The 24,799-nt window shown below is 41.5% G+C and overlaps 1 protein-coding gene across 1 annotated transcript; it reads left to right on the top strand.

Moving 5' to 3' along the window:
- Positions 1–1,939: 1,939 nt before the first annotated feature.
- Positions 1,940–24,436, top strand: CRKL (CRK like proto-oncogene, adaptor protein). The gene is made up of 3 exons (XM_044990117.1): positions 1,940–2,838; positions 8,036–8,501; positions 21,090–24,436. Exons 1-3 carry the CDS (start codon positions 2,525–2,527, stop codon positions 21,222–21,224), a joined length of 915 nt encoding a protein of 304 aa, XP_044846052.1. The 5' UTR covers positions 1,940–2,524; the 3' UTR covers positions 21,225–24,436.
- Positions 24,437–24,799: the final 363 nt, after the last annotated feature.

Genomic DNA, 24,799 nt, shown 5'->3' with positions numbered 1-24,799 from the left:
TCTCAGTCCTCCTCCTGTGGTTGTGTAGTAATTTTGGTTGTCAGAAGTGGGTCGCAGTGCAATGAAGTTTGAGAACCTCTGTGCTGGAGTAATACAAATAATAATGGTGTCAGCTGGTCCATCTCCTACCCAAAAAGTCCTCTCAACTTCTGAAGGGGAAGAGCCCTATGTGCCTTCTGCAACAGCTGCTCTTCCCTAGGAGGGGTCCAGTGGGAGACGCAGATAATTTTTTGAGGGGGGAGGGAAGGTTGGCTCTCTGGCAGAACTGAAATTTACTAGAGGGCTGAACCTTCTGGCATGGCTTCAGTCCCAGCCAAAATAGCATAGGCTTGTGAGCGTTGGCAGCACTGGTTTCAATTTTTGTTTATCTGTAACTGTAATGGCCCATTTTTGGACCCCGTCAAGGATTCTCCAGGGCTGGGTTCTGTTTTGAAATCAGCACCTTCTAGTCACTGTTCAGAATAGGAGGTTGTGCTGGGCCAGCATGCCCATCACAACTGTCTAGCTAATGTGAAGTGGCCAATCCCATGGAGCTGCATGCACCCAGCAATATACTGGGACTATGGAAGTGGAGGCGGGAACATACTGGTTGGTTAATAATCTCCTCTTCTTGCTGCTGTTCAAATCTCAGGCTGTTTTGCCCTGTCTTTTGTTAGAACCACCTTGATGTTGAAAGTTTCTGTGGCTCATAGGAATAGCACTTTGAGCTGGGAGCTGACTCTTCTAGGCTGCTAAGGCAGGGGTTCTCAAACTGGGGGTTGGGACCCCTTAGGGGGTCACAAGATTATTACATGGGGGGTCGCGAGCTGACAGCCTTCACCCCAAACCCCGCTTTGCCTCCAGCATTTATAATGGTGTTATACATTAAAAACACTTTTTTATATATTTAAGGGGGGGTCGCACTCAGAGGCTTGGTATGTGAAAGGGATCACCAGAACAAAAGTCTGAGAACCTCTGTGCTAAAGTGAGCTGTTCTCAAGGGGTGCCTGCCTCTTGGAGGAACACAGCAGATGTTGTTTTGCCTGTTTGAGACTTTTTTGTGATCCTTGTAATATTCAGTGTTTTTCTAAAATCCCCAGTTCATGGAGTCATGTGACTGTTAGCATCTCAGCCTTCATTTAAAAAAAAAGTTTCTAAAGAAAATATTGAAAATGTGAATGTTTTAAAGAGCTGAAGGCCAATACACAAATCCAAATTTTGTTTTAAAATACTTAAGTCAGTCTTGACGTTTGGGTTGGTAATATTGCAGGGGGGGGGTATGAAAAGCTCAGCTGAGAAGGGGAAGAGGAAAAGGGCAGGAAAATGGGCTATTTTAAGATCTGCTTGACTTCTTTGCCATGTGTTATACAGCTCAGACAAGATTATCCCGGTATCCCCTTCTGGCTCTAAAATCTAGGGAAAGCTATTTTAACCTCCGACAAGAGGGCTCTTCCTTGCTTCCAATTGTTCTTAACAGGCCTGAAGCCGGGGCCTCCTGAGGAAACTGCGAGGGGATAGACAGGCAGGGAAGCAGGATGGCGCTTGGGGTTTAGGTGGAGACAGACGCCTCTGAGGGATGTGCACAGCGGGAAATGTGACGGGGCCTGAGGAGACGGGCAGGGGAAATCTGGGGGGCAGACGCCTGGCTGGGAGGGAGGGAGGCAGGATAGCGATGGGGGAGAGTGAAGGGGGCTTTCACATGTGCCGTTAAAGCTGAATGTGAACCCAGCCAGCACCGTCCCGCTGGAAGCTCCTGGAACACAAGGCGGGCACGAAGCACAGACTGGCTGGGGCGGGGGGAGGGGCGCGGTGTGATTGGATGAAAGTCCCTCGAGGACGCGGCCCGGTGGCTGGCGCGCGCGCGGCCCCGGCCTGCGAGCAGCGGGGGGAGGGGGAGCTCTCGGAGTGACTCGGGAGGGAGAGACGTGAACTCTTCTCTTTCTGTCGCTGCAGGCGCGGACCCCTGGGCGGGGGGGGGCGGCCCCTCCTCGCCGCCAGGCAGACTGGGCGGCTGCCCCGCGTCAGACCCCGCATCTCGAACCGGCTCGCTCTGCCCTGATCTGCCTCCTATGGGGGGAGCAGCAGGCTGCACCCTGCCCCTGGGGGCGCGAGCCCAGGCGCGGAGAGCGCATGCGCGGGGCGGGTTCTCGGAATCCTCCCTCTGCCGGCGCAGGCCGCCATTTTGGCTTTGGCTCTGGGGAACAGGAGCCCGTAGGATAAAGCGCGAGCCCAGCGTTTTTCGCTTCCTCACTGCGGAGTTGGCGCAGCAGCAGCCGCCCCTGGCCAGCGCCCTGGGCCTGGCTGCGTCCGTCGCCGCTCTGCGCACCGCCGGGCCCCGCTGCCGGCCGGAGAGCGAGGCGGGAAGGATGTCCCGCACGCCCCGCCGCTGAGAGAAGCAGGGGCCCGACCGCCGCTCCCGCCCCACCCGGCTGCTCGCTGGGTCTCCGCCTCCCCGGTCACAGGATTCCTTTCCCGGCCGCCCGGGCCAGGCCTCTCTCCCCTCGGGTCTGTCCGGCCGGGCCTTCGGGCTCCCCCGCCCGTTGCCATGTCCTCGGCCGCTCGCTTCGACTCGTCGGACCGCTCCAGCTGGTACGTGGGCCCGCTCTCGCGGGCGGAGGCGCAGACGCGGCTGCAGGGGCAGCGGCACGGCATGTTCCTGGTGCGGGACTCGTCCACCTGCCCGGGGGACTACGTGCTGTCGGTGTCCGAGAACTCGCGGGTCTCCCACTACATCATCAACTCGCTGCCCAGCCGCCGCTTCAAGATCGGCGACCAGGAGTTCGAGCACTTGTCGGCGCTGCTGGAGTTCTACAAGATCCACTACCTGGACACCACCACCCTCATCGAGCCCGCGCCCAGGTACGTGCCACCTTCGGCGAGCCCTCGCCCGGGGACCGTATCGATGGGCCGCCCTAATGCTCGTATAGCCCCATCGCCTTGGGAGCTCTCGTGCAAAGGCGCTGGGCCCCCTTCACCTTCGTGATTGCAGTTGCCTTGAGTGAGGGAGTGGTCGTATGTTGTATCCAGCCCGTTCTCCGACTGTACTTAGGTGCCATCCCTCTGCTTGTCTGTGCAGTTGGGGACTGTGCTTCCCTGCCTCAGATCCAGCAGAGGTGGTACTCTCTGAAGTTTGTGCTCGGGTCCATATTCCTTCTTACTCCTGTGCCTCGTGCTGATATGAATTAGAACAGTATAACTGCTTAGAACCCATGCACAGACTCAGTTGGACTATGGTGTGTACTCATTGATTTTAGTCTTCATTAGTATCTAGGATAGCATTTCCTAAACTTCTAAAAGCTGAGACCCTCTCCCCTTCCCTTCAATAAAATAAAATATGCATTCCCCCTTAGTTTCACTATCTGATGTTAAAGACCTACCCATCTTAATGTATCTTACATGCCCCATACTTTGGGAAATGTTGTTATAGAATATGAACTAAAGAAATGAATCACTGCAGCCAGCTCATGCTTTGTCCTGTATCCAGCACAGGACCCTACTTGCCTGTGTCACTAAACTACATTAGAAAATGATTGATTGAACTCGTTCTTTATTCTTCATTTATAAAGTCTTTCTCAGCACCCTGCTTTGGTGTCTTTGGAATCCTGCACAAACAGCTACTAATGAGTTGTTATATTAAAATAAAATAATACTAGAAAGCGAAACAAAATGGAATTTAAAATCCAGACTTAGCTCACTTGATTTATTTAGGCAGTTTAAAGTCTCCCTATTAGTGACACCAGTCTTTAAAAAAAAACAGGAGTACTTGTGGCACCTTAAAGACTAACAAATTTATTTTAGCATGAGCTAAATAAATAAATAAAATAAATTTGTTAGTCTTTAAGGTGCCACAAGTACTCCTGTTTTTTTTGCGGATACAGACTAACACGGCTGCTACTCTGAAACCAGTCTTTTAAAGAACTTTTTCAGCTAAACTGATTCTTAATTTTAAATTTAGCTCCAAACTTAGTTTTGCTTTTGATGACTAAGGGTCAAATAGGCTTGTCAAAAAATTCTACTGAGTAGAAAAACTTGAGCTGTCATGAAAAGCTTCCAGATAAAATTATTAAGAAGTGGAATAGTTTTGCCAGGGACCTGATGGAAACAGCATCACTTGGTATTTTTAAAACTAAATGCTAGAAAATGTTCAGTAGTGATGATCATACTTTGGCAGGAAAGACAGCTGCTCAGTAATTGACAGGTGTTCTTACCCATTTGCAGGAGCAGTTGAGCAGGACTGCCTGGTATCTCATACTGTCAATCAATGGAGGGTTGTGGCTCATTGCAGATATTCCTTCACAGTCCTCTTGCTTATCTTAATTCTTCTCCACTTGGATGCTGCATTGCTTTCCTAGAAGTTAAGCCTCTATTCTCAGTCATGTGCTTTAGTGATTTAATTTGGTTTCTTTACCCATTTGAGGCCTTGGTGCCATCTAACTTGATCCCAGGCAAACCTGCTCATTTGCCATCTCTTTATGGGCCTTGAGCATATAGGTATGATTCAGTTCAATGAACATACTCAGTATGCAGGCAAAACTATAGAAATCAATTGGAATTCTGCCAGTATAAAGAAAGCAGAATTGGGCCCTAAATTAACTCATACTGACATGCTTCCTAGCAGTAGTTGTAATACTACAAATGGGATTGATTAGGAAGAGGAAGTTTTGTTTATAGCATATTATCTAAACTGTTACCCTAATTAAGCCTTTATGTTAAAAATTTACAGCTGTAGAAATTCAGTGACATGATGGTAGGGTCTAAAAGTTTTTTCTCTTTAAAGAGATGATGGGGAGGGAACTAATTTTTATCAGCTGCAGCATTTCTCAAATTGTGTGTTCTTGTAATATGCTAGAATATGGGCAGGACTCAGGTAGCAGTGTCACTAGCCAGTTGCATGGTCTTGGAAGTACATGATGATAATTTTTCCCTCCTTCTAAATTCATTGATATAATTTTTTTCTGTCGAATATCTTATTCCAGGGTTCTCGTGTTTTGAAGATGCTATTCATCCTTTTTTTTTTTAAATGAATAATGTAAAAAACTGCTTGTTGCTTACTTAGTGATCAGCTCAACCCTCATCTGAAAAATACTTAATGTAGAGGAGCATTTTGGCATTTAAGAGCTAACAATTATATTCACTTAAGTGAACAGTTTATTCTGAGCTGTTTATTGGTTACTTGTGCTTTGAATCAGATGCAAGTTTTTACTGCAATTGCAAGTGTACCTGGGCTCTCACTCTTGACTATATGCTTTCTGAGAGTATTGTATTCTTTTGTCCTTTCTGACTTCAGTAGAAGTTCATTTTAAACCAATATTGTTCCATATGTTTTTCTTGAATAGCTTGTTAAATTGATGGGTAGTCTTGTTACTTTTTTTCGCAATGTTATGGCTTTGACAAGTTCATCAGTAAACTTGTTCTTTATTCTGTGTACGGTATTTTATAGCACTTTCCTCACTGTTGATATAACAGCAGTGCAGCTGCAATAGTGGAAGCATTAATATGGACTGGTCATAAACGTTCTTATCATTGTGGGTTAGCCAACATGATAAATCTATTTCTGGCCTACATTAGTGCTTCCCGTTACTACCACAGTTGGTGGTGCACCAGTGCTAGATCAATGATGGGCAGAATGCTAATGCAAAAGAAACACTAGCATTGGCTGCAGTGAGGTGTGATTGTGAAGTGTTCTCAAACTGTGGAAGTATAGTAATGAAATGAATAGTAAATAAAATGAAAATGACCTAAATGAGGTACCTTTATGTTCTCAATTTTAGTATACTTTTCTTTTCCATTTTTTTAAGGAATGGGACAACTGCTGAGTACCAAAATAAAGCGTGCGTGTGTGTGTGTTACAGATTATCTTTTTTCTGTGAAGAAATCACTGTTCTAGGCTACTGGGAGCTTATTTTTAAATACAGTTTTCTTGCTGTTTCTGAAGTACTAAGGCAGTGGTTCTCAAACTTTTGTACTGGTGATCCCTTTCACATAGCAAGCCTCTGTATGCGACCCCCCCCAATTAAAAACCGTTCTTTACATATTTAACACCATTATAAATGCTGGAGGCAAAATGGGGTTTGGGGTGGAGGCTGACAGCTCGCAACCCCCCCATGTAATAACCTCATGACCCCAGTGCGGTGTCCCGACCCCCAGTTTGAGCACCCCTGTACTAAGGAGTAAAGCTAGGGCAGTTGAAGCAGCAGTTATGCCTTGGGTTGTCTTCTGCTGCAAAGGCATTGGAAACACTCTGCTACTTTTCTTTGTATTTTGGGTCCTCCTTCCTCCTGAATAACTCCACTGTCTGCCTCTGCTCATCTCTTTCCCATGCAGTAACAGTACAAAACTGACATGATTCTTGACTGTTTCAGTGCTGCATACAGGGTTCTGCATAATAGCAATAATCTTAACAGGCTTTTTAATTTCACTAAGTTAAGAAAAGTTCTAAAGCAGCAGTTAGAAAGGCAAGATTGGAGTCTGCAACCATATGCACTAGAAACTTTATCATTTTAAATAAGAACTTAAATTCTGTAGAAACTGACACTAGATCACCATACTTGCCCAGGGAAGCTGCCACCTTGTCATGGAGGACTGGATTTTTCAAACCTTGCACTATAGGATTATTGTATTCATAAAAAGAGGAATGCATGCTGAAGTCTTAAGTTTGCTTTTTTTGTAAGGACAATTTATCTAGAGTTACCCAGCAAATTAAGACTATTTTACAGTGGGTTTTAATTCCATTTAATTCTACACCATTTTATCTCTGGGTAATCACATCCACAAACACAAGTTCAACTACCATCTTTATACTGATGACTGACAGATCTACCTCTCTACTCCAGACATGTCACCTTCTGTCCAAACTAAAATCTTGTCCTGTCTTTCTGACACCTCATGGATGTCCAGCTGCCAGTTCAAGCTAAACATGGTTAAAACAGAGCTCTTAATCTTTTCTCCCAAACTCTTCCTGTTGCCTCTTTTCTTGATAACTGTGGATAACACCATCTGCCTGTTGCTTAGGCCTGTAACCTGGGTGTCATCTTCAACTCTAACTTCTCTGGGTCCTCACATACCGACTATATCTAAATCTTGCACATTCTTTTTACATAACATCTCTAAGATACAACCTTCCTATCTATCCACACAACTAAAACTCTCTTCCAGGTTCTCATCATCTTGCATCTCGATTACTGCAATATCCTTTTCTCTGTCCCTGATAAATGCATTCTTGCTCTGCTCATAGCCATTCAGAATGCTGCTGTGAATTAATTTTTCAAGTCTGTCTCTTTGACCATGTCATCCTCTTTTTGTATTCCTCCACTGGCTTCCCTTTCTCTTATGACAAATGTAAGCTGCTTGTATTCACTTTCAAGGCCCCTCACAGTCGATCTCTACCCTACCTATCCTCTCTCATTCAATATCAAGTTGTGGATGCCTGCCTCTGTCCTGTGATGCGAGCCTCCACTACCTACTTGTTAAATTTTCAAACAAATGCCTTTGTGCTTTCTCCCATGTTGCCACTTCTGTGAAACTACCTCATTATTCAGATCTCCTTTGCTGTGATGCCTATGAAAAACTTGACAATATCCATCTGTTGTCTCTTCTCTTATACTTAGATTGTAAGCCTTTGTAGCAGGGCATGTCTTTTTGTGCTGTGTTTGTATAGTGCGTAGCACAATGTCTAGGACTTCTAGATGCTAAGGTAATTCAAATGATAAAGTACCTTGCTGTATTGAATCAGTAAGATCAAATATGCATCCTTCACCCATTTTTCTCCACCCTCCATGAACAAATTTATAACTTTTTTTAAAAGTTAAGAGACTACACAGTATAGTCTTTAGCTCATTGTTTAGAGACTTCAAGTAAGCACTAGTTGTACTAAATACCAGTTTGATAGCACTTTGAAGCAATCTTGTGACAGCTGAATTTCTTAGTATCTCTTTAATGTTAATGAATATTCTACTGTAAGAAATGATAGAGTAAATTGTTACCCAGTATACAGAGTCAGGTAAATATCTATTATTAAAAGTGGTGTGGTGTTTTGTTTTTGTTTTTAAATACTCAGGTATCCAAGTCCACCAATGGGATCTGGATCAGCCCCTACCATTCCCACTGCAGAAGAAAATTTGGAATATGTTCGGACTCTCTATGACTTTCTTGGGAATGATGCTGAAGATCTGCCATTTAAAAAGGGTGAGATACTGGTAATTGTAGAGAAGCCTGAAGACCAGTGGTGGAGTGCCAGAAACAAAGATGGTCGTGTTGGGATGATCCCTGTTCCTTATGTAGAGAAGCTGGTCAGATCATCCCCTCATGGGAAACATGGGAACAGGAATTCCAACAGCTATGGTATTCCAGAACCTGCCCATGCTTATGCTCAACCTCAGACCACAAGTCCCCTTCCCTCTGTATCCAGTACACCTGGAGCAGTGATCAACCCTCTGCCATCAACACAGAATGGACCGGTCTATGCCAAAGCTATTCAAAAAAGAGTACCATGTGCTTATGATAAGACTGCCTTGGCATTAGAGGTAAGATTTTTCTCAAGTTCAGTCTCTAACATTTTCAGTAGTTAATTTAATAAAATAAGAGCACAACTTAGTTGAAATGGTGGCAACCTGATTATGTAATTCATTTGAGTCATTCATTTGTGTGGCTATCTTGAGTAGATTGGGCTTTGCCTGGCTCTAACTCAAGTAACTGAGAGAACAAGGTCTTTCTTCATACCATAACAGCTCTACAAAATAATTGCTTCACGCATACCACTTCCCTTTAGAAAGGGACTAGAGCACATATAAAAGATGTACCTAATTCAGACTCTTCCTTTCTTTTCTTTTTCCATAATATGAATTGTTTACTAGGTTTTGTTTGTAAGAATAATGGGATGGACACACCCTGCCCTGGAAACATGTGGGTCCATCACCTCTGTCAGTGGCAAAAGAAATGATAATCTGGCTGGCTTGGCTATTCTGCTGCACTTGAACTATGGATGTTGTTCATTTGAGCTTTGTTTTGCAGGGGGAATCCTGGAGGACCACACTAGTGGTCCAGGTTGGGAGAACTAGTTATAGCATCCTCCATAGATAATTAATAATGTCAGCTATATGTGGGTGGTGGACAGTATGCCTCATATGCTTATTTCCTGCTCATATCTTTATATGACATCTGTTCATTGCTACTGGACTAGCCCAGCTATATAATTAGTGTTCTATGCTTGAATTTCCATTGGCCTGTATGGTGTTTCTGTAATTCTCGGTATGGCCTTTGGTCATATTCTAACTGAATCTTGACTTCCTGGATGAATTAGTTTGGTTCTGGGACATGTGAACTTTAGGCCTTGTCTGCATTGGGGATTTGCCCTGATTACAGCCACTGGTGTAGCTGTATAGATAGCAGTTCTGTCTATTTGCACTCATGAAAAATAATGGTGCTTGAAACTGATGTAAGTTGCATCAGTTAAAATCATGGCTTATAATAGCTTACCCTGTCTCTACTACAAGTGTGCATCTGTACAGCTTCGTTAGTAACTGGGCACTGAGGGCTATCAGGGTAGACAAGGAGTAAAATTCTCAAAAACACCTTAATCCCATCGACTTTAAATGATACTTAACTTCCTAAGTGCCTGAATCACTTTTAAAAATGGAATATATGCTCCTACGTCACTTGAGCACATTTGAAAATTTTACTCATGATCTAAATTAAAATTTTAAGATGCAAGGCAATAGTGTAGCCCATTTAAGTTTCTTGTGTTGGAACCCTAATGTATTCCTGTATCTTAACAAACAAAAACTTCTAGTTGCAACATCTATTGCTGCTTTTCCAGAGCTCAACACTAGAACTAATATGTTGGGGATGGTGTGTTGAACAAATGACTTATGGATATGCTTTGTAGCCCCTAAATAGAGTTTGGGGACTCATGTTTAAGTATGATTATAGCTAAACTAGTTTAAAAAACTGAAAAGTTACAAACCATGTTAGATGTGTTTTAGACATGGTTCTGACACAATTTGGTGGTATCAATGCTGGCTGGCCACACCACATTTTCTGAAGTTAAACATAGTTCCCATTCTTGAGTGACATCCCATGTGAATGAAGCTGAAAAACATATCCACTAAATGTTGCTGGAAGCAGTGGATTGTGACAGAATGCAGTGCTGAATGAAGTGCTGTTTAGCTATGGCTCACTTGCTGTCAGCAGGGAGCGGGGAGGTAAGGGAGAAAATGCAAGAAAGAGAGCAAGCAAAGATACTATGTATGATTTCTTAGGTAAGTAAACTTTTTATTAAATATTGCTCTCCATAAGGAGGCTCTTCTGAACCTTCATGCTTCAAAAACATGTCAGAAGCTAAGGCTCTTAAAGCAGATGCCTCATGTCTACAGACCCAGCAATTTTCTATACCTTTTAAAATAATGTCTAACTATTTTCCTAGCTTTTATTAATGTCTCTCCTGCATAAAGTGACACTGTCAAGGTCAAAAATTGGACCTTAATGGGGGGACACCCAAAAAATCTTGGTGCGTCCTTGTGGGGGACCAAAGATCAAAATGCACCAAAAGATTTTACTCTGGGAGTGGGTGAGGCCTTTGGCCCACTGTTTGCAAGAAGCCGTAATTAACATATTTGTGCAAATAATATAGGCAACAATTTTTGAATGCTATTTTCAATATAGTTGCATCCTGATGAGCTATTCATGCTTCTGAAACCAAGACTTAGTTTGGGGTGGGAAGAGCATGCCATGGAAGCTCGAAAAGGAGGGGTGGGGAGAACCTGCTTATGGGCAAAACTGTTTGGAGCGATAACTTGCACAAATATTCTTTAAATTTTCTATTCCGTAACTCTAGTTATGTGGTCACTTCAGACTCTCACCACTGCTCCTGTGGAATTACCGTATTGTCCCGAGTATAGGCCGCACTTTTTTCCCCTAATTTAAGTCTTTAAATTAGGGGTGCGGCCTATAATCAGGAACTTGAGGGAAAAAAAAACCTTAAAATCCCAGCCGCGGCCCGGACTCAGAGGGCTCTGGGCTGCCCGCCGCGGCGGGGAGCCCAGAGCCTTTCAAATCCCAGCCGCGGCCCGGACTCAGAGGGCTCTGGGCTGCCCGCCGCGGCGGGGAGCCCAGAGCCTTTCAAATCCCAGCCGCGGCGGGGACTCAGAGGGCTCTGGGCTGCCCGCCGCGGCGGGGAGCCCAGAGCCTTTCAAATCCCAGCTGCGGCGGGGACTCAGAGGGCTCTGGGCTGCCCGCCGGGCGGGGAGCCCAGAGCCTTTCAAATCCCAGCCGCGGCGGGGACTCAGAGGGCTCTGGGCTCCCCGCCGCGGCGGGGAGCCCAGAGCCTTTTAAATCCCAGAGCGGCAAAGCAGGGGAAAAAAAACAGTGCGGCTAGAGCAGGGGGATGGGGGGGGGGGCACGAAAAACTGCGCGGCTGAAACTGCAAAGGGGGGGGAGAAACAACAACAAAAAAACTTGGTGCAGCGGGAGCAGTAAGGCGGTGGCGGGGAACAAAAACGGTGCAGCTGAAGCGGGAAAGCAGGTGTAAAAAAAAAAACCGTCAGTGTAAAAAAAACCCGGTAAAGCGGGGGGGAGAAAAGAAAAAAAACCATGGCTGGAGCGGCAAAGGAGGAGAAGAGGGGGAAAACAGCACGGCTGGCAAAGCAGGGGAAAAAACAAAACAAAAAACCCTACAGGGCGGCCAGACCCAGGGTGCAGGGGGACTCCCTGTGCTACAGAGTGGACGCCTGGTCTAGCTGGGGGGAGGGAGAGGGAGGCGGCCAGGGGGAGCAGGGGGGGGGAGAGAGAAGGGGGGCGGCCAGCACTTCAGTGGGGAGCTCACCCCACGGCCCCAATTGCCGTGCTGTCTTCCGGGAGGGCTCCGCGCTGCGCCGGTCGTCAGGGAGGGAAGGACACGGGCTGCCCTGTGGAATTTGCTGCAGGGCGCTCCCCTCCTCCGCACCCTATAGGGCAGCCAGAGCAGCAAACAAAACCAAAAAAAAAGCAGTCGTTCTACTAATGTGTATATTTTCTTTGTTAAAAAAGTTAAAAAAAAAATTTTTAAAAATAGCACCAAACTTTAAGGGTGCGGCTTATAATCAGGAGCGGCCTATACTCGGAACAATACGGTAATTGCCTCAGACCAATATATGGGGTTGGATTGTTAACCTCCAAATATCTGGAGTCTGATCAAGAAGGTCTTTTCTTCCTTTGCATGCTTTCACTGTTTTTGCCTTGTCAATTCTTTGGGAAGGGAGATGTCTTTCTGCCCAATCATCAGTTTTAGCTAAGAATTGTTATTGGGGGTCACATGGTGTCTTCTCCTTGGGAACCTCTGAAGTAAAGTTAGGAGGGGCTGCTCAACTTCTGTTCATAGTCACAGTGGCTGCAGCTCTTCCATACCTCTACATACAGAATCTCAGCAGCTCCTATACTATCTTTTCCAGTGTTTCCTGATATACTTGCCAAGGAATTCTTTTGTGGTCTTCATTCTACTTCCCTAGGTCCTAGGTGGACCTCTGAATCACTGACCAAACATGTAGGGCCTTGAAGGGTCAGAGGCTTAATATCAATAAACTAAATAATAGTCCCTGTAAGGTTATAGTTTAATGCAATAGTAGTCTATAGGCAACCCGCAGGCCAGGTCCTGACTGCCAGATACTTTTAAACAGACCCATGCATACATAGGATTCTCTGGGAGAACTATGCATACAGCCCAAACTTTATTATCCTCAATCTTACATTTTAGCCAAAAGAATATCCTCCTCTTCCCCCCTCCCCTTTCAGAAGCTCTGGTGGAAGGAATTTGGGGGTAGGGGACATCCTGCACTTGGCAGGACTAAAGTGCTGCACCTAAATTTTAGGGATATTTTCTCCTTCCACCTTTTCTTTTGGGGGAAATTAGAAGGGAATACCACAGACTTCAAAAACTCCACAGGAGTCCTGACAATTGAATGAAGTTTATTGGTTCCACAAGAGCAAAGATTGCTGCTATCACTTTCAGTACAATATTGAGTGGACTCTACCTTAGGTTTCCCAATATTGCAGATTTCATGGCTTTCTAATAGTTGTCTTATAAGATCATGTAAATTTAATCAGGACTTGAAAAACTTAATTTGCCCCCCGCTAGTCTGAGGACTAAGCCCTCTGACTGTGCCAAAATACATAAGTACCCAAAGCAGTGCTCCCTTCTGCCCAGTCTCCTGTTGGTTGGGTGTCTCCATTGCTTGGTCTTTCCTGACTGAATTCTCTGCCACCAAGCTAATGGTACCAAATACTCTTGTTGGATCAGTTAGTGCTAGGTCACCCCTTAAATAAAATGTATGCTATCAACCACACTCAGAGCTGATGTTTCCATGTCCTGAACTGGACTGACCTCAGCCCACCACGGAAATGAAGCTGTTTCTTAAGAAATAAGGAGGTCTTTACCTACCATGTCAGAAGAGGGCTCTTGAGTTTGTGCTGGTCCTCCTGCAACCCAGGTAGAAAGCTCTTTTTGTGTATTAGGGTGAGGACCTGCTAACCTGGCAGAGTCCCGTGGTGGTGCTGGTGTAGCCTAATACAGTGACCTCTGAGTGGCAGCTACCCTTGGGGTACTAACAAAATCCTCCCACCGAACAGGGTCCTCCAAAGTAGTAGTAGCCCCACTGTACCAGTAGCATCAGCCAGAACTCTTTGCTGTGGTAATGTCATCTTAATTCTGAAGAGACACATCGCTGCATTGGTTAACATAGTTTACATTAGGAAGATTATCTTTGCAATCGTAAGTGTTTTGTTGTTGTGGGTTTTTTGTTGTGTTTTTTTTTTTAAACGAAATCTTAAATTTTGCAGAACTTGATGGCATTTACTTAGGAAAGATTCCTGTTCACTGTGGAGGGCAGCTTTTCAAGTCCTACTTTATAACCAGTTAAAAGTGGCTTACTTCATTTTTCAGCTGGCATTTGATTGCAAATGTATAGCTATGGAAAAGTTTGAGTATGTCATTTAAGTATTTATTTCACCAAAATAGGTATCTGTTGACCTTAATTATATAACTGACTTCTAGACTCTCTCTTGGGTGTGTTACAATTAGGTTACAAAGAAAACAATTAATTAAGGAAAATTTGAGGCACAAGTAGGACAAAATGTGCCAGTAGTTAGATTCCCCTGATGATGATGTACAAAACTGTGAGTGGCAAAACTTAGGCTACTTTTCTCATTAGTGTTTCAGCATTCATACAGCAATGATAAATTTCCTTTGTGCAAGAAAATAGTGCAAGTAAAGATATTTAAAATGCATATTTTAAACATCACATCTACAACATCTGTTTACCTAATACTTGAAGCTACACACACAAGTTCCAAGTGCTCATTTTGAGACTTTACCACCAGGATAAGTCCAATAGACATCATATATTAATCATAGCAATCCTGGCACCAATTTTTTTTGATCCAGTCTCCATATTAGATGAGGTGTATGAAGTCCTCACTTCAGTGCCTTTGTCAAAGATGTTGGCTTACTGCTAGAGCTTTTTCTGGATGAGATTTTTAATCTAGCTCTATTGGAGTTTCTTCATTTTTCTCTCCTTGATGTAGGTATGCTGGAGACACTGGTTGAAATTCTGTGCTGTGCCTCAGAAGAGATGGGTAAATCTAAGGGGGTCTTTAAGCCACCTTTGCACCTACCACTCCAAGGTAGCCTGTCCCCAGCTGTCTGTACACCATAGCAATTCTGCAATCTCCATACGGGGATGCAAAGAAATCCTTGGAAGATAGCCTTACGGTGTCTTCCTCAGACCCTGCATTGGGGGAATCCTGTTCCTGCAGGAGATGTAGTTTTTAGGCCCCCTGTATGCCAATTTGGCCTCCTTATGTGGTGTAAAGAGGCTTAAATGGATGACCGTCTTGCCCCCTGGTCTGAGGGGCTAGATTCTTTGGCCTGGACATCTCATTTCTCTGCCATCCTCTGCTGTCCCTTAGCTTTGGCACCCAATGTAACATGAAAATATTTGCATAATTTCCCTATTGTTGACTCCATTAATCTCCCAATGACATCTTTTCCTTCCTCCCTCCTGCTGCCCCAGTGACCTAGCATGACTGCCACCGCTACATAGTACCAGCTTCTTCCTTCCATGTAGCTGGACTTTGCTGCTGATTGTACCTCTTTTCACTGCAGCAGTTTAGCCCCAGCCACTATTTTCCTGGTTCAGTTGGACCTCAGATACTCTTCTCAACCCCACATTGTGTCTCAGTCTCGTTTTGAATGGGTAGCCAAATCTTAATGGTCCATTCAGTATTGTACATCACCAGTGATTCTGCCAGGAAAAATATGAGTTGTGAGGTAGACATCTGTCTGTTAGCAATTGGAATGAGATTACCAACTCCAGATAGATTCCAAACAGCCATTTGATTATTTCTGACCGCTATTCATGTAGTCAGCTACTAGTGAAGCACTGATTTACAGTTATGATTTGCATCTCCTGTGTTCCATGGTCAGTCCTGTCCCCAAATGCGCATCACTTGTGTCTTCATTAAATTGTTAACAAGTAGCTGTAAAATTCACTTGGATGCAATCTTATATTTTTCAATAAATAAAATGACGTGCACCAAACTTCTTCCCTTTTTATGATGCATGAATCAGTTCCAAATGGAAGACAGAGATATGGAAGAGTCTAGAGTACATGAGTAACACTTTGACTAGCATACTCCAAAAGCTATATTTCCCGGGGCTTTGAATTCATGCTGTAACTGGAACGTAATTTAAAATACATTCCAATTTTATCATTGGGTGGGGACTAAATGGCTGCACCTCTAAAGAATTACTCATTTCAAGAGTCTAATATTAATTTTACTCCTCCCTCCAAAGATATTAACATGCTTTGCAAATGAAGTTAGCCTCAAAACATCTTGGAGATAACTAAGCATTGCCCTTTTTTTAATGAATTGGGATAATGAGGTCTTGAAATTGACTTGTCAAGTTTATTCAGAAGAGCATAGGAACATCTTAAACACCTCCTATAATTTGCCGTTGTTGACCTTATTTTTCCACAAGTATTTTGTCTTAAATCATTTTCAGTATGCTGACTAATCAGATATAGGAAATAGTTGATTCATAAATTCTCAAACAAAATATAAAACTCCTCAATCTAAAATACAACCCACACTGTCTTGACATTGACAGTATTAACATGTCTGCTCAAAATCTTGTTTCAGCATCCTTTTCATAAAATCTTCTCAAGGAAACTGCTTTACTTTTGTAGATATAGTGTGAGAGGTTGTTCACAAGCTTCCAATTAAAGAAAACTCAGCTGACTAATTATAATTGTTAAACACCTTCTTTAGAAATATGTGGCGAGTTCTGGTGCATCGCTTGTACATCCACTCTTTTAAAGCCTTTTCTTTCTTAGTGCTGCTCAGCAGAAATGTATTCAAGAGCAGGAAACTTTCATGTTTTGCTAGGAAACTTGTGGCCACTAGAACTTTTTGTTAAAAGCTATTCCGTGGTGTAAATCCATGTTAAATTAACTTTGGTGTAGAGCATGTGTTTGGAAAACTTAAGGTGAACTAGCAGTATCATATTTTACACACTAAGTGCTCCTCTACTAAGCAGCCCTTTATTTCAAGATAGCAGAAATAACATTCTGAATCTGATTTTAATAAAATATATTTTTGAAGTCAGACTAAGTGATAAAGGTAATTTGGTGGTGTGGCGTTCTTCCGTATTGTATATAGGTAAATATTCTGGGAGATTGGTAAAATGGATTCACCTTGCTGCCAGTGCTCAAAATTGGTTGACTATTTTCTTGTTGTGAGGAGTTTACTACTTCATGGATAAGATTCACCTGTTTCAAATTGAATTGGTTGGTTTTAGGGTATGGGGGGCAAATGCAACATCATCTATGATGCAGTTTGGGTCCAGAATCTGCATTTTAGAACTATGCCATGACAGGTTATTTAAATCTAGCACCATGCCATTAGGTCCTTTTATTTATGTAGATTGTCAGCACCTTCCTAAACATACATTTTAGGCCAGTACTTTAGTAGTTTCCTGGTACTGAGTGTGACAATTTTGTCTCTAATCTTCCTTCCTGGAAAAAGTCACCGGGGGGCAGGGAGAGAATAGTTTATCTAGAGTGTTGTCACTGGTCAGTGAGTATATGTATTTGTTATGGTGGTGCCTTCTATGTGGGGCTAAAAACCAGCAAAACTCCAGCTAAAAGGTTAAACTGTTACAGTAAGCATTAGGCTTACCAGTTGACCCTGACTCCTGGTGTCCCCGTGTCAGGAGGGAGCGGGGGCCCCGTTGTGCCAGGCCCCCGCAGCTACCTTGGTTAACCGGTTAAACTATATAATTTTAATCATTTTAACCAGTTAACTTTTTTAACTGATATTTACATCCCTAGCTTCTGCTGCATATAACTTTTTGCTCCATAATGTGTACTGGTTTCTAGCTCAATTCTAGGAGCAATTAAAATGGGGCTGGTGGTGGTCGGTAAAGCCATATATGGTTTAAATCTTATTGTATCCCACTAGTTGATCAGCCAAAGTGCTGTCAAACTATCAGTCCTAAGTTAAAACATCTTGAAGGTGGAGACAGGAGTTTCTTAGTAAAAATCTTGAATTCTTCAATTTTCTTCCCAGCTGGTGGGGATTTGACCTTCAGGGCAGGCAGTAATGCATCTCTGTCTGAAAAAGCTTATGTGAGGGTGAGGTAGGTCTCTCTTCTGTGGAGAGTAGGAGAACCTTGAGTCCCTAAACGGTTAGTCTAGTCTGATATGGTTTTGTTGTCTAACGTTCTAAATGCTGTACACATGCTTGGAGCACAATACAAAAATTCAGTCTGATAAATTAGAGAAACACACAAGGTGGAAATGAAGTATAACAGCAAATCACTTTCAACTGACTTGGAGAAAATTTGAACAGAGCAGAAATAGGAAATGCTTCACTAGTCTCCAGCCACTGTACTCTTGAGTCCCAGTGATAGCTGCTGAATGTTTCCAGCAAACTACTGATACCTGAAACTCTGTTTAAACAAAGTCACTATTGAACGTACAATTGCATTTCTCCCAATGATATTTGTTTTAATGGGGAAGAAAGAAATGGGTTTAAGTGAGTAACATTTTGAAGAAAAACGAGGAGTCTTGTGGAACCTTAAAGACTAAAATTTATTAGAGCATAAAGTTTTGTGGGCTATGACACTTCAGATGTATGGAGTGAAAATTACAGTAGGCAAGCATAAATATACAGCACAAAAAAAGATGAGTTCCTGTGGGGGGGGGGGGGTGTCCCATTCCCAACAGTTGACAAGAAGGTGTGAATGTCAGAGCAAAAATTACTTGTGCTAAGGATGTCAGTTCCATGAGCGTGGATGGCCCATACTCAACAGTTGATGGGAGATTTTGAAAGGTTAGCTAGTTTAAACTTATTTTAAGCTGTGTTCTTGAGTCTCTTATGGTATATTATGGTATTTCCCCTTAGAAGCAGCAGGGAGGGGTTGAAAAACTACATTTTTATGTACAGGATAAAGCTTACTTACGTATCTATGTAAAGAGCAGTTTAGTGGGTTTTTTTAAGTTACTTCTAAAGAACATTCAGTATTTACTTGTCCCTCTTTGGCTTCTGTTGCAGTCTGAAAATCAAACTGTGTACCATGTTCATAATGGCTCCAAGGAGATTGCTGCTGTAGGTAGCTTAAATTATACTTTAAACTTTTATTAAAGGAGCCTTGCTTAAAGGAAGAGTGTCAGCCACATATAGCCTTTCAAGTAATTTATACAAATAATATGCCTAGTAGTCTTATTTAAATGGACTATTTACAACCATTTGAATAACTGGCTTAAGAGCATCTGGCACTAATTCAACTGTCTGTGAAAAATACTTAGGAATTTTCTTTATATGTGACACTTTGGTTGAAAAGAGATAAAATTTTTGACTTGAGCTGCAACAGCAATAGGTACTGGCATAAACATGCCATGTTACACAAAACTGTAAAAACAGTGTCCTTGCTGCAGTTTAAAGATCCCGGCACAGATCCTCTTTAAATTAGATAAACCAGTTTTAAACATTAAAACCATTTTTTTTTTTTTGGGTAACTTGGTCTAAATAGTCTGACTGGGGACAAACTGTGGTATTAGAACAGAGTAGGCTAGAACCGGATTTTTACACCGAGGGCCAAATACAATTTACTTAGTGATTTTGCTAATACTTTAAACTATGCATTCCAGTGTATTACAAATGCCACATTTACTAAGTATTTGTTAAAAAATACTAAATACCAAGGGGAAGCTGTGTACCTGGTGACCACCCTTTATAACATCTAGCTGCTGTTTGGATGGGCAGGTGACACTTAACATCTGGAAACCTTTGTCCCCATAGCATGGTGTAGAGGGTGGTGTTCTCTGCCATTCCACACTAAACTAGTCAGAATCGTCTACATTTTGCTTTACAATTTTTTTTTAAGTTTTCAACCAGCTATATAGAGCTAGTCAGGTTTGGAGGGTTTTTTTTAAACTATTAAAAACTTAAACCTTCTAAGTTAGAAAATTTGAAGTGTTTCACTGTTTTTTTCAAGCAGCTCAAATTTGCACCTTGTTCATCCTACTGATTAACTCTACTCCCTGCAAAATTCTTTTTGGTTTCCAATCCCTGTGTTTGCCTCTGCCTGTTGCTTTCCCATGTAGCAGCAGAGTTAAATTAACTGGATTCTTGTCCATTTCATGGCTGCTGATGTGTTGAAAAGCAAAATGGAAAACTGACAAAACTATTTTTTGTTGTTTGAGAGAGCTATAAGCATCAGCAGAAGCAAACGCTAAACGTGTCTGCAGAATTAGGAAGACAGCACCAGTTAAAATTTTGAAAAAATGTTGATCATAACAGAAGCTTTTCTTTAAAATGAAAGCTTTGATTCTGACAAATAATTGTATTGGCTCTGATGCTCACTCAGGAAGATGGTGAATTCTCCATAGGTGAGCAGATACATTTGTCCAAACCCTGCTTCTGGAAAACTTGAGACTGGATTTAGTATAGCAACATAAGGAAAAGCCAGCATGTGTCACTACTGAAGTGTATAAGCTGCTGCTAAAATGTTACATTACGAGAAATGTTCAAGTAAGCATCTGCTGCAGCTCCCATATTGATGCAATGTAATTATGAACTGAACAGGAAGGCAGGGGCTAAAGTTTGAGAACTACTGGAACCAGAGACTGTTCTGAAATATTTAAAACATTAGGAATATTTCAAAGGCTATTAGCCAACTTAGTTTGATGCTAGTTCGTAGTAGAGATGCTGGGTATTCTGCTTCATGCACTGCTCTTTAAGCTATAGGTAGTATACATTTTTGGAAAAATAAGGGATATCTTGCCATCAGTGGGGCTGTACTAACTTCCAGCTTGTTTAGCATTAAGTTCCTTAGTTCTTGTTCTTAATTTTCATTATGAAAGGGGAAGGGAAGGAATTGTCTTGACATTGCTCCTGCTCTTTAACAAATAGAATCTTTATTCTAACTCTTATAAAAGAATGAGTTTCAAATATATATTTTTTTCTCTTGAATAGGAAATGTAGCATTGATTTAGAAAACTATTGCTTTCTATATGACTACTATATCCCTTCAAGCAATTAAAATAATTTGACCATACAGTGAATTAAGATTTTTCCTGTAACTCTGAAATTCAACCTTGTTTAACAGCACTGACCTAGTTAAAGTTGGAACCTTTAATAGTGTGAATACTACATTCCTTTGAAATATAGACATCACATTTGATTATACCTCTTTAAAACTAACAGTATTAACCATACATGTAAGCTAAATATACTGTTGCACAACTAAAGTAAACAAACTGCACACTTTCCCAGAGGAAAGACTGATAGGAACACGTTGTTCCTGTATAATTCAGTTAATTTGCCCCATGAGTAAATTATCAAAAATGAAATGTTTTTTAGTTAGCTGCAAAAATGATGGGGAGGGGGAATTGCGTACATAAATATCAAACCTTACAAAAACTTGGTTATGAGAGAATAATTTACTTTGAAATTAATCTCAATACGCTATTTTTCTCTGATCTTTTAATGCAATATTTTCTCCCCAGTTGGATTGTATATCTTTATGCTAGCAACTGTAGTCCTGTAATGTCGTAACTTTTTTTTTTTTAATTATGCAGGTTGGGGACATTGTGAAGGTTACAAGGATGAATATAAATGGTCAGTGGGAAGGTGAAGTCAATGGCAGAAAAGGGCTCTTCCCTTTCACACATGTCAAAATAATTGACCCTCAAAATCCAGATGAAAATGAATGATTCCTGTTGCCCAGCTTACACTGCTGCTTCATTTTTCTGGCTACGATAAGCATCATTTGAGGTGGGGATGATGACTGTTAATGGCACATTGCTAGCATTGTCCATTTTTCTAGCTTGCTGCAGTTTGATGGTTCTTTTTATACACATTTGGAATGCACACAACTGAAATCATGTGCTGACCATACCATAGTTGCATCATCCAAACTGTAGTATCACTTCTAGAACTATTTTGGCCCTTAAGCTGGAGAAGACTGAAATCATACAGGCAGATAGTAAATAGGAGCAAGAAAATAATCTTTCCTGTTTGAGGCTTTCAAGAACAGAATGTTGTGGCTTATTCATTAGGAGGAGAGTTCTAATCCTGAGATCAAATATGAAACTTTTGCATCACTGTCCAAACAGAGGAACAACAAAAAAAACTGCAATTTTGTGGCTGAGGAAGGGAAGAGCTGAATGAGAGAAAATCTGCCCTAAAATAATATAGTCAAAACAAGTCTCTTTATAGACAATTGGATCTCTTGTGCATTTTGAGCAGCTATTTTAACAAGGCTGTTTTTGTGATACAACTCTAAGCTTGCTGTTGACTTAGAAATAAAGTTTGTGTGATGAAAGTAAATACCCATTGAAGTGAAGACCTTTAAGAAAATGTTAGTTGACATTGTAAATGGTAGCCCATTCTGTGATATACATAAAACCAATTCTGCAGACTATTGAATGCAAATATAAAAGTTGCTGGATGATTTGCAAGCACTAGAACTGTAGAAACAACCTTTAAAAGGGAAACACTTAAGCCTGGTCTACACACAGACTTTTTTGTACTGGTATAGCTCTTAGGGAGGAGTATAGGGTTTTTTAAACAGTTTTTACTAGTACAGCCTGGTTTCAGGGAGGGGATAGAGAGATAAAGGTGCCTTATACTGACATAACTTAATCAGTATAATTGCATCCACACCAGGGGGTTGTACCACTTTAAACTTTTATAGGTAAACAGAGCAACTTGTGTAGATGAGCCCAACTCCATGACTTCTTCTGCCTGCCTCTTTTTAAATGAATTTAAAAGATGAATTGAAAAATTTTAATAAATAAAATACATGTGAAAATAATTATGCTTCTTTTTAACCGTGGGGGCTCTGTTTATATCTTCCCTACAGAAGCTGACAACTCTAAATAGCAGGAGGATGTACTTTAGGTATTAAGCATGCCTTCAAGCTTAGCAAAAGATGCAGAAATCCAAACTTTGCTTTCAGCATTTAGAGGAACTTATGTGAAACATTAACACTTAAAAGAGTACATGTTCAGACATAAGATAGGGGAAGAAAATACTTTTAAGGATGTTGGGCTGTTCAGCCCTAAGCACATGTTGCTCTGAACGCTCTATTGAAGTGCCTTGAAATTCTTGGAGACAAGGCACTGAAGCATGCAAAAAACCATTTTGCAGCCATTATTAATTTTTAGAAAAGCATCTCAGCTTACCTATTAACATTCTGTAGTGCTCATCAAATGGCTGACAGTCTGGAGAAACTCTTCTTAAAGCATTTTACTGCCAACCAAACTTACTGTGAAAGAGAATAGCATTGACTAAAAGTGTGTGGTGCTGTAGGATTACCTGACTGTGGGCAATAACTGTCCTTTGCAATGCAAACAGTTATGCAGCTCTAGAAAGTGAGTGTCCCTGTTAATCTGCTTGTGTCTGGACCCTACTGTAAATTATTATGAAGCTCATACTACTGAAAGTTACTTTTGTATTTAAACTGCACTAAACTCAGTCTGCCATAAGGATCTTATTTTGACCCTGGCCTAGCTGTTGACAGCTGTCAGTGTATGGTTTTTTCATTTTAAAATCCATAAACATGATTAATTCAGAAAATTACTTATTTATCAAAAATAAGTATTTCCTTACTTTCCCTCATTTGGATATACTGTGTACCTGGAACATTGTAAGCACTGTCCTGGGTTAAACTACTGGTGATCTCCCCCAAAGAAGCAAACCATCTGTCTGCAAAAATCTCAGCATTACATGGTGGTTTCTAAAGCAAAGAAGAATACCTAAAAAGTGTGCACCTAGTTTTGGACCACTTAAATGGCTCCCTGTGTCTAATACTAAACACCACCTCTTACTAAAATGTATCACATTGAACAGTCTAAGTTGATTGTAAACTTGCATCAAAATGTCTTCACTATTTTATTAAGATATGTATTTTATATAAACTGCATTTGATCAGTTTGTGTTTCTCCTTCAAAGATTTGTTTCTTGCAGTGCTGTCTGTTGCTTTAGAACACCTCTTCAAAAATTCCTTGATGATAGATAATGGTCAGTATAGCTGTTCTTTGGGAGTATAAAATATACTTGCTTCAATCTATGCAGTATTAGGTGGATCATGTTCCACATTTAATTTTTATGTAGGTGTCGGTTTCAAACTAGCACTTTTGTCAGTTGTCAAAACCATTAATCATGAAAGGTTTACTATTTTGTCTTTTCCTCTGGTGTACGTGTGTGTATATATACTGAAGCCTCTGATTAGAACAGTTTTCATTTTAACTGGTCAGTGTCCACATCACTGGATAAGCACTAACTCAATTCATAATTGTTTACAAATCAGGCAGGAATAAATAAAGGGAATATATCCTCTTTGGGTGGGGGCTCTGAACATTATTTTTGTAAAGGGAAAAAATGCTTTCTTTGTGCCATTTCATGTGCCTGTAATCTAATTTTTTATATTGTATTAACATCCTGGGAATGAGTGGGCTTTGTTTATGGTAAAGTTTTCAAGCATCTCCAACTATCTACAATTGAAAAACTAAGACCTGCCTAAGACAGCCTTTTGGGTCCAGTAGAAGTGTTCCTGTATAGTTGTCATTTTCTGTTTACTTGTATTAAATGAATTTTTTTGCAGTGGGAAGGTGGCCTTCTATTTGAGACAGTCTTCACTGTGTAAACATTAAAACAGTATGTAATTTAAAGACCATGAACTTCAGGCAATAATAAGCAAGCTTTTAAAGTTTATTTTGGGGATCATAGCTTGTTTTATTTTTTGTGCTGTAAAATTAACAGTATTAAATGAATTATATTCTTAGAATACACAGAGTGTCTCTTTTTAAGACTAGTGCCTTTTTATTTTCTTACTCCACTTATTTCATAGTACTGGTCCCATATCAAGCCAGTGTTAGTGCCCTGTTTGTACAGTCTAAATAAAAACAAACTTGTAACATTATCTGTGGTCTGTACAGCTTTCTCCAATATTATTAGAGGCTTTATTCTGCCATTACTTATCGCATGCAAGTTACACCAGTGATCTTGGAAAACTTCAGCAAGGGAGGGTCCAAGTATATTTAGCCTCTGCCAGATGTGAGAAACAACTGTTCATTTGCACTTTTCCACCTTCCCAACAATGAAATACTGCTTGGTGAAGAAGGCTATCTGAGCATTGCATTCATCTGTAGACATGATAGGCTAATTTTATACTGCAGCAGTACTAAAAATGCAATGTAAAATTAGCCTAATTCCTGTCCAACTCTTGATTTTAAAAAATGCTAGATGTTATTGCAGAGAACATAACAGTAAAGTGTTCAGTTTA

The sequence above is a fragment of the Mauremys mutica genome, chromosome 16, assembly GCF_020497125.1.
Source record: "Mauremys mutica isolate MM-2020 ecotype Southern chromosome 16, ASM2049712v1, whole genome shotgun sequence".
Taxonomy (NCBI): Eukaryota; Metazoa; Chordata; order Testudines; family Geoemydidae; genus Mauremys; species Mauremys mutica.
The sequence above is the reverse complement of the archived record's forward strand: the minus strand, read 5'-3'. Positions and strand labels throughout refer to the sequence as shown.